Source organism: Taurulus bubalis, assembly GCF_910589615.1.
Source record: "Taurulus bubalis genome assembly, chromosome: 5".
In the NCBI taxonomy this organism is placed as follows: Eukaryota; Metazoa; Chordata; class Actinopteri; order Perciformes; family Cottidae; genus Taurulus; species Taurulus bubalis.
This window is the reverse complement of record NC_136593.1, coordinates 9,704,768-9,715,351: the sequence shown is the minus strand read 5'-3', so window position 1 is coordinate 9,715,351 and position 10,584 is coordinate 9,704,768. Positions and strand designations below refer to the sequence as shown.

General features: G+C 38.8%; 1 protein-coding gene across 1 annotated transcript in view; it reads right to left on the bottom strand.

Annotated features, from left to right (window-relative positions):
• Window positions 1-3,789: 3,789 nt before the first annotated feature.
• The window catches only part of LOC306737213 (A-type voltage-gated potassium channel KCND3-like), a gene marked incomplete at both ends in the record, with an annotated part of 70,227 nt that continues 63,432 nt past the window's right edge, over window positions 3,790-10,584 (bottom strand). Inside the window, 4 exons of the mRNA XM_079218919.1 lie at window positions 3,790-4,027; window positions 4,339-4,583; window positions 5,202-5,294; window positions 9,475-9,576. Coding sequence (XP_079075045.1) covers window positions 3,790-4,027; window positions 4,339-4,583; window positions 5,202-5,294; window positions 9,475-9,576 — 678 coding nt within the window. The remainder of the gene's footprint in view (window positions 4,028-4,338; window positions 4,584-5,201; window positions 5,295-9,474; window positions 9,577-10,584) is intronic.

The following is a 10,584-nucleotide window of genomic DNA, read 5'->3' as shown; positions in this document are numbered from 1 at the left end:
ATCATAAAACATATCATAGTATAAAATGTAATAAAAAATGTATCGGATGTCATGAAGATGTTAAAAGTCATACTATGCTATACATGTCATAGAATAGAATGCCATGAAAGAGTGTCATAGTATGGAATGTCATAGAATAGAAACCATTAAAAAATGACAGGGTATATTAAGTCAAAACAACATCGTAAAAGAAAATAATTCCATTGTAAGTCTGAAAAAAAGTCATGAAAGATTCATGAAAAGTTCATGGTTTAGAATGCCATATATATGTCATGTAAATATCATAGTAAAATATGTTATGACAACGTAATTACGTTATATTTCCCAGTATAGTCAGTCAAAAAGATGTCATAAAAAATGTCACGGTATAGTTTGTCACCAAAACTTTGTAAAAGATTTAATTGTACAGTATGTAAAATAAAAAAGAGAAAAAAGTAATTAACAAAAAGTCATATTATACTATGTCAAAACAAACAACACACACAGAGGGAGAGCTATGTCGAAAAACATGACTGAAACACAACATAACTACTCAATACAAATATATATATATTCACGTGTTTTGATGCTGGTGACAGGATTGGGAAGAATGACGACACTCGATTGTTGTGGTACATTTTTAATTCTCATCTGGCACTTCATAGCTGTTATAACAAATAACCTGACAGAATACTAAAACACAGCAAACAGACAAGAAAGTTCAGTTCAAAAGGAATAAAAAGATAAGAAACTACACAAACAGCAATGCCAAGACTTTTAAAAAAGTGACCCCCACAATGCCTTTTGAAGCCATGTCCATCATATAATGACAACGAGTAAAAGAGCTTTCTGTTGTTGAAGCATGGCGGTGAACAGTGATAAAAGCCCTACTGTGTGAACCAAGATCCAAGTTATGAACACAACAACAGAGCAGACACTCATTATTTTCAGCATTAACAGTGAGAGGGAAAATTATCTTAAGGGTTTGTCCTTTTTTTAAATTTATATAGCAGCATAAGGAGTACTACTACTTTGTTGTTCCCACAAAGGATGGAAAAGTGACCGTTTTGGCAAACCTCTGTTTTAAAACGTGACAAAAAACAGGAATGCAACACAAAGTATACAAATACAGGCAAAACAATTTCACTTGGTGCTTCATGATCCAAAAACACAAAATGTAATCGTAGTTCTGCTTTATCAAAACCATAAAGACAACAAAAAACACATTGTTTATTTCATACAAATAACAATTGCACACTTGGCAAGTAGTCACAAACTAGTCCAAACACCAGGCGTCTATCAACTTCAACAAACAATGTGCAACAATATATAATGAACACATTAATGCAGGAGTAAGGCCATAACCCAGAACACATTATTTTAATAAATTCTCAATTAATTAGTTTCAAGGTCAGAATGCATAAATTCTGCCATCCTGTGACAATCTTTGGGATTATCATGATTGAGCTGATTATTAATCACCTATTGTTAATGTTCCAATTTCTTAATTGACCTTGGAAATAGTTTGACAGAACAATCCCTAACTCAAGTTCCTAAATACTTTTTGCTGAGTGTGTTTTCTTGAATTACTTGAAAATAAGAACGTTTGTGTTTCATTGACCTTTATATTTACATATAGAGCCATCATGTTTCTACAGTAGCCAAGCACGGTCAAACCTAACACTCTTAATACAGCTATTCACACTAGTTCTCCTACCCGTGTGGCACACAGAGGAAGTTACAGTTGGTTGCAATCTGGGAACTCACCGCTAGATGTTGCCAAATCCTACACACTGCACCATTTAAAATGTAAGCAAATCTTTTGCATGTCAAGTTTTGCTTTACTGTGTTATACAGTTCCAAGCTCTGGATAACTAGTAAAAAGGACCTGGGAAGAGTCTGGATTATTCTGTCAAACAAGTGTATTCCTGTGTACTCTCCATTACTTGTATTCTTTACAATTGTAAATATAAAGTTTTAAAGTACATACATACATCACTTTCAAGTTGCCACCTCATGAACACACTATAGTCAGCTGTGAAATAACATCTCTTCATTGACAGTTTAACTCAGTCCACAAAATGGTACAACTGAAGACAACTCATTTTGACTTTTTTCTTTATCTAAAGACAAAACGAGAAATAAGATAACGAAATATGATTTCCAGCCAAAACCACAGTGACTGGATTTGCCAAAATATTCTGTATAGTTGCATAATTTACCCTTCGACAAAAGTCGACAAATAATCGGTTTTAATGTTGCTTCTTAGAGTTTCAGTTTTAGTTTGAAAACCTGAATTGAAAATCCTCCTTCCCCCTTCCCCATGTCCCCTTCCTATATTGTTCTAAGGGACGTTGCTTGGTACGACAGTGGTGCTCAACCTTTTTGGCATTCGAAACCTAAAATGCCCACTCATGTTCATGACGCATACGTACAATAACATGTTCTCATCTCGGACAGCGGAGGCAGCTTAACAGCTGCAGCTTTTATGAACAGGACAAAAAGCACCAATCACATTTATTTAAACTGGATATAATTTCATTACTTTTATGGATAAGGCAGGAAATATTCTATGTTTCTAACAAATCCAATGAAAAGACCAAAATCAACAATGAATCCATCCTACTGGAGGCCCATAGACCTCCATAAAACACATCAGTGAGCTACACTGGAGGACATGTTCCTTCATTGCAGTAGAGTAGAACAAGGGCACTCTAGTTTATTTCCTGTATACACTGTGATGCTGCTGTCACTTGAGCTCAAATTGTGTATTCATCCACAGCTTAAAATAGTCCAAAATAAGTGTGTCATCAGTAGGAACACATTGGTTTGGGTCTGAGTGCCACAGAGAGGGTAAGAAGGTCAGAACATTTTGAGAGACACGCTGACACACTTCTGTGATGTTTTCATGTGATGTATTAACAATAAGAAACAAGAGAATAAAGCTGGCCTTATTCTTTAATAAAAATATAAAACCTTCTCTTGTAAGTAATTGTGTGGTCAGCTGGAGGGGGGTCAAGTTGAAAAGTGCTGCTTTATCTCACCTCAGTATGAACACCTATAAGTCATGAAGTCAGGTCAGCCTCACTCACTGAAGTCCATCTCCAGTCTGAAATTTAAACATGAAGCAACTAAAAAGCAGTTTGGTTTGAGTCTTTGACACCATGAATGGATACAAATTTCACAAAAAAACTCACATTTCAGCGATATGATATTAGCAGCATCGTAGGTACCGGACTTTTCAAATGCTGCTGTAAAGAAAGCCAAAAGTTTCATCGCTTTTTTTTTCTTTTTTAAAATTCTTTTAGACAAACAACACGTAACACAAACGAATCCAATCAAATTCAAGTAAACAGTCAACACTTTCCTTAATCTGTCTGCAAACACTTTTTAATTCCACAACATATCCTTTTCACTATTTCACTGGCAATTCACTTTACATTAAGTGTGAATTTGTGGTACGTCGACCGGCATGTGCTGATGTACGGATATGCTGATTGCGCAATGTCGTAAAATTGTTTCCACAGTACTCGCTGTAAAAACATCTGTACTGCTGTTAGAAACTACTAGAAATGCAACGACTCTGTCCGTATCGACAAGTGCATACACGGCATGACAAGTGTATGGTTCTCCGTTCACATATCTACAATCTTCTACCTCAGTAACGGCTCCATATCATCGTCGGTCTTCTCTATAACTGGAATAGAGTGCTCTTCCTGTTGACCCTGTGAGACAGGACATGGCGCGTCCAAAAGGTAGTGTACCCTGTTTCACCGCCTCCTCCTTTCCTTACATCCAGCATCCAGTGAGTCACAGAGCAGAGACTTTTATGATGTTGATGCCAGCTGAGCTCGTTGTGGTCTGGATGCTTTGAGCTGCCGGGTGACCCAAGGCTAGGGACGGCCTCCTCTGTGGGGGCCGGCGGAGGCTATCGGCATCAGGTGTCAAAGCGGGGGGGCTCGGCAGGCTGATGATCGCTGTGGTGATCCGGCTGCCTTTGCTGTTGAGCCAGCCGCTTTCATCGGCTTTGCGGTTGAGGTTTGAACGACTAGAGAAAGATGAAAAATAGACTGAATGCATACACAATTTCATAATGTTCATCTACGCAGAGGTTATGCAGAGTGCATGGAGTAATGTTTGAGATTACACTGTCCACAAGATGAAGCACACAACATAACAGGCAGACTAGTCCATGAACACATCACATTAATAAATAATAATAATAACAAAAGATATTCCACACATTTCCTCTATTGCTGCATAATATGTAGCCTACATAAATGCTGGTAGCTATATGATATTAATTCAGCAAGGAGCCTGGAAACAAAGCCTGATGCTGCGGTGCGTTTCTACTTTTACCTGGCGGTGTGCGACGGTCGATCACCACACTGTATGTGGATGGCGCTGAGCTCCTGCAGGGGCCCCTGATGTGTTGGGATGGGATGGCTGGAGGGCAGAGGAGTGTTTCTCCTCCCCCTTCGGCCACAGCAGGTACCCGCAGAGCTGTCGCGGCTGGATATAGAGGGGCTACGTGACGGGTAGGTCTGTAGCGCCGTCTCTAAACAGTTCTGCGCGTACATCTGCTCGTCCACATACACATGAGCCTGGAGAGAAGAAACAGAACGGTGCTTTCAATACACATGGAGGTGTTGGTGCAGAGAAAACAGAATGTGTAGTAAATAAAAAACAGACTACGGAATCATTTGAGAAATAAATACACAGAAGAAAGATAATTAATACTGGTAATAATAAACTAATGGTAAATTCACACACTCACTTAGTATGTTTGCAGAATGGACAGCGGATCGAGTGCTACAAATTAGTTAGACAGCAAAACCTTTTGCAAAACAGCAGCTCTCAAAATTATATTCTTTAGAACATCCAAATCCTGTCCAAAATGTCCAACATTTACATTAACATTTTCAATGCAATTCTTTTTACCGTGTGGTATTAGTACTTTTACTTCAAGTAAAAGACCAGAGTACTTCCTCCACCACTGGAAGTTCTATACAAACAATTATTTTTCTGATTACATGCTTATGTTGCAGCGGCCAGCACCTCTAACCCTGAAGTAATGTACATGTTGTGCTCAGCTTTTGTGTCTTTTTCCCTGGTGTGAACATATGATCATCACAATTCAATACTTAAATGACAAACACCTCATTAATGTAGGTGGGTTAGGATTTTGGAACAAAGACAGGGAAGTGTTCCAGTGTACCTACAGTTGTTTTCTCCAGACAGTTCAGTAGGTGGTGGTGTTGGCTCTCTAACAGAGAGGTGGACTTAGTCAGCTTCTGCTCATCCTCTTCTGTGTCCTTAGTAAGAGACATACACATGCACAATTGATGAATGTTGACAAATTGCATTGTTAGTGTACTCACTAAAGCCTCTCACTCCGTGCACAGAATTTACTTTGTCATCAGTAATGAAACGTTAGACTTGGCTCTTTTGTTTTGCTTTGTGTCTTCCATTTTAAACTGGACTACCTTGGTTTGAGCTTGTTGATTTCACTTTTTATTCCCGTTATTAGCATGTAGCCAAACAATTCTTGCTGTTTTCTTTCACATAACTTACTAGTGTAGTTACATAGTGGACCACATTTCTGCTTGGTGGGAATTGATCCTTCAACCGTGGCAAGTGGTTTGTTTATAATCATTGTCTCTATTCTGAATCTTGTGTGCCATTAACACTGTAATTGCCTCTTGTTTGGTTCCTTGTATAAGTATGGTGCAAATTAGCTCCCCCTTTAATTGTATTGAACTAATACAAGTCTATAACTGTGGTTTTGCCAGCTCTCTTACTTAATCATATAAGTAGGTATCACTGAGCTGTATGTGATACTCCAGGCAGCAGAACAGTTATAGATGTGTTTTTCCACTTTCTGAAGCTTCAGAAAAACAGTTCTTTTGGTAGTCCCCCAAACGAGACTTGATTTCAAAGCTCCAGCTCCAATATACTTTGTCTCAAAGTAATCACAATTGGCAAAAAACAAAAAACAAATGAATTCCCTCCCTACAGCGCACATTGTTACTCAAAGGATTTGGGTGGGTGGCGATGCAGCCCAAGGACTCTCATTCAGACACATGAACAATACAGTGATGTGGGCACGACAAAACTACGCTTTCTGTTGTCTCAATGGGAACTGCCCTGTGGCAGAGGCCCTCGAAAAGACATTGTATAGACAGAGACTGAGAACTGTGTCAAGGTTATTTTCATGGAACAAAATATGCTGAATGGATACAATCCATCTGTAATGTGACCATGTGTTAATCTCACTTAGGACGTTCTTCTTCAGGTAAGTGAAGAGAATAAGTTTGTTTATTCAACTACTGATGGAGAATGACTGGCTCTCCTAATGTTGAGATATGTTGAGAATATAAGCAGGTGATATGGATAAGATTTAATATGGTATATGTTCTTTTTTACTTCATTATAGATATAAATTGCAACAGACACATTTTGAAAATTCTAGTTTATATTAGTCATAATTACCAGATGATACTGCTTCTTATTTTTAAATCTCAGCCAGGAAATTAAATACTTGACAAATCAAGGTAAGTCATCATATAGCCTTGACTGTATATCATGCATAACCATGCCACAGAGCGTGGGGATTTCACTCACAGCTCAGCTATTTTTTAATTTACATGGCTTGTATTGACTTAAAGGAGGAGAGATTTTGTCATTGTGATAAATTCTCTTCTTTTTTTCCAGCTTTGAGATGATTTCCTACGGTCCATCTTGTTCGTACTTTCTAAAAATACATTTAATGGGCAAATCTTCGACTGAATGTCTGACTGTGATATGTAGCATGCGTATCTGATTCCTAGATCAGTATCATTCTCTTGTTGTAAATGTGCAATGTCACATTCCATATTGCCATGAGACAGTTCTGCATATTGATTTGCAGCACAATCTACAATGACACACAATAGGAACCAATTCAAGAGCTACGTGAGCTTACAACAACCAATTAAGGATGGGTGATGACGATGTACCGTATGCTGTGATGATACACGTTTTCTCACATGCTATACTGTGATATTGTAGGCACATCTCTGGGTGTTTTTAGACCCATGTGTGGCAATGTTGAAAATAAAAAGATTTTCTTTCAGACCTGTTTGAATAAACAGAAGAAATTAATTACTGTCTTGTGGTTGTATGCCTCCACCAATCAGTAAAGTTGCTGATTACACCAATGGCTATCCAAAATGTCATCACTTTACCCTATTAGAAATGTCAAATGTGTTGTAATAATACTCATTTGAATTATTGTGTTACTATATATTCAGTTAATCCTTGAGTCCAAGTTGTTTGTGCCAAATGTGAAGAAATTCCCTCAAGGCGTTCCTGAGATATCACGTTCAAGATAATGGACGATGCACTTACAGACTGTTGGCATACAAATCCGCCACGCGGACAGTGATTGGGTCACTGGGGCTCATCGGGAATAATTCTGTCACTCTAAAGTGTAAATTAAAAAGCACCGAAAGGGATAAAGCTGGATGCTCTTTCTTTGCAAGGTTATAATAAAACTTGACAGGATTATCAATAAATCACCCTCTATGATAATGAGCCTGTGATTTGGGTAACAAATACATGACAGTGAGAAAATTAAAAAGCCTTTGGGCGACACTGAAAAAGACCAGCAGACCAGAACTTCTAATCTAACTATAGGTTGTGAGAGAACCAGTCATTCTGTCATATATCCCCACTCCCTCCCATCCAGACCCACGCAGCGCTCCTGACTGACTGACAGCAGTGACACCACCGTAATTTGATGCGGCAGGACTCTGGCAGGCTCATCACACACACGCAGAGGGATGTGGGTCGCTCAGCACTCACAGATGGCATTTATATGATAATTCTAACCACTTCCAGACACCCATGAGCTTTCACACTGGACTCGATTAGATCCAAATGCATTTTAGTAACCATCTGCAAGGAGGGGAGTGTGTCACTGAAAGCACAAAATGATGGACTGGATGGACGGGATATAGGCAATTTGCTCATACATTACCAAACACATTTTTCCATTGTGATGACGAGTTATTAATAAAAAGGGTTGGGTAAAAGTGGAGGTGAACATGGCGGTGGATGCTTACTTGAAAAAGTAGACAGTTGGTTGATGTCTGCAAGTGGAGAGAAAGAGAAGTACATGTAAATTAAATGAATAGTTGTTGGTTAAGAAATACACTTATTTGCTTTCTTGTAGAGAGTTAGATGAGAAGATCAATACCTCGTGTCTGTGTGTGAAGTTCAGTATGGAGCTCGATCCAGGTGATAATTAGCTTGGCTTCTCCAGAGTTAAAAAATAATAATAATAATAGTTAAAAAGTGAATCCAGGCTAGCCGTTTCTCCATGTTTCCAGTCTGTAAACTAATTTAAGCTTATTGCCTCGCTTTGGTCATGTGCTAAGGCTGAGAGATTTGGAAAAAGTATCTAATTGCAATTATTTGAACTGATATTGCAATTGCAATATGATTCAGCATATTGGAGGGAATGGTCTTTTTTCCCCCTTCATATCAAAACAATGAGGATCTGTACCAAACAAATATTTGCTTTCTGTCTGTACCCAAAGAGCCAGATATTTCCCTGAGGAGAAGGTAGACCAGAAACAGATACATTACGTTTGCCCAGTGGTCGGAAACATGACTTTTAAATGAATGCTAACTTCATCGGCGGATGTGTTTACAACTTGTTTCAGCTGCCCCCGAGTCGCCTCAAAATACTGCAGGCTTAAGGTGCGATGATGAAAAAAAGACAAGAACATAACATTGTATTTGTCTATACTGTAATCATAGAGAAGGAAAGATAAACAATAAAAATACACATTTGTGCCTTTTGTGGGAACAGGAGTTTTTGGTGAGTGTAGGTTCTTCGCAGTTGGAAAAGTTTGAAATTTGCAGCAGCATCTTTTTTTCATGCACTAACCATCTAATTATCACCAAGAGCGACACAACAAACATGACAAGTAAAACAACCCTGTTGTCTGACTTTTACAGACGTGGATGAAATAAAGTCTGGGACTGAAAGACAACTCAAAAAAAGCACTTTGTGTGATTACATCGAACGCCCGCATGGGAGATTATTGGCATAATTCCTCTGCTATCACCCCATGCCTCGCATAACAACCAGAATGTAACGACTCCAACTTCTATTGTTCTTTTATAGCCTCTAAATTACTTCTAAATGGTCCTTTGCTTAATTACAGCAGCCATTGTTTGTCACTTTGTGTGTGTGTGTGTGTGTGTGTGTGTGTGTGTGGATGTTTGTGTAGATGTGAAGTTGCTGCTTCCAAGCTATTGAGTTCCAGTGAACTGAAATAATTAGCAGAAGGGTGTTTGACAAGGAACACTATGATTAATCTCTCACATTGAATTATAATCTGCCGACATTTCACGTCATTTTTTATTTGGAATTACTTCGCAGTAATCATCGCGCCCACTTTGCTGTTGAGGGTTCTGAGTGTTCGGGTCAGAGGTCGTTCTCACCGTCAGCTCCAGGAGTTCGTTGAGCAGTCCGTTGCGTTTGCTGTGGAGGAAGTTGTTGGTGGTGCCACACTTGGATATTCTTATCCTAGCCAGTCTGGCTTTCTGGGCGTGGGAAGAAGAAGAGGTCACATCATCAGACAGGGTGGGCGGGGGGTCACAGAAGATGACTAATGCAGAAATCTATGGCGAGAAACTGCCAACTCATCAACCAAGCGCTGTATTCATTGAGAACAGTATAATGTGTGAGAACAGAACTCGATAGATGCTATTCCTCAACACGCACTACATGGTCAAAAGTATGGAGACTGGATTCAGTGGCAACCTTTTTAATTATCGGTGTTAAAGTGTTTTTTCAAGCAAAAGCACATTCAGTATATTATAAAACCATATTACCGGTCTTGCCTTTAGACTGTTGGCACGCAACGTTTGGATAACTTTTCTGTTTCTTTTAGGAAATTTAAGAAAATATTGAATTGATAAATTGTCAAGAAGATGAACTAATCGTGACTTTAATTAGTTATAGTTAGTTATAGCCCTAATGAGGACAGGGCAGTGTACAAAAGTAGATTTTCCAATAAAAATCTGATGAATCTCACATAATGATTAAATACAGTTTTTTGGGACTGTTAAAAAAAAAAGAATATTGAATGATGCTGTGTTATTCTAAATTAGCATTAATCTCCGTCCACTACAGTGAGGCCAACAGTCACTTTGTGGAAGCTAATGAGAATCCCAATGAAGAATGCCTTTTTGAAGCTGCAATTTCTTTTAATGATGATTCACCCTAAACCACAAAGCATAGGAAAACCTCCTGCAGAACAAAGCAAAGCACCTGCTGATGTAGTCTGTCTGAGTTACAACTAATGGACGATTTCCTGCATTAGTGATGATTCAGTCCATAAGAGGCTGACAGGTTTACAACAACGCACCTGTTTACTGAACATAAAATTGCATTAAACTCGGAGAAAGCCTGTTTCCCAGCTCCTCTTTGTCGACAATGAGGCGTCGGAGAAAAGATAAATGTGATAACCCCTGCAACAGATAGATGCGATTACTTAACAGAGCGAGGGTGAGAGAGAGAGAGAGAGAGAGAGAGAGAGAGAGAGAGAG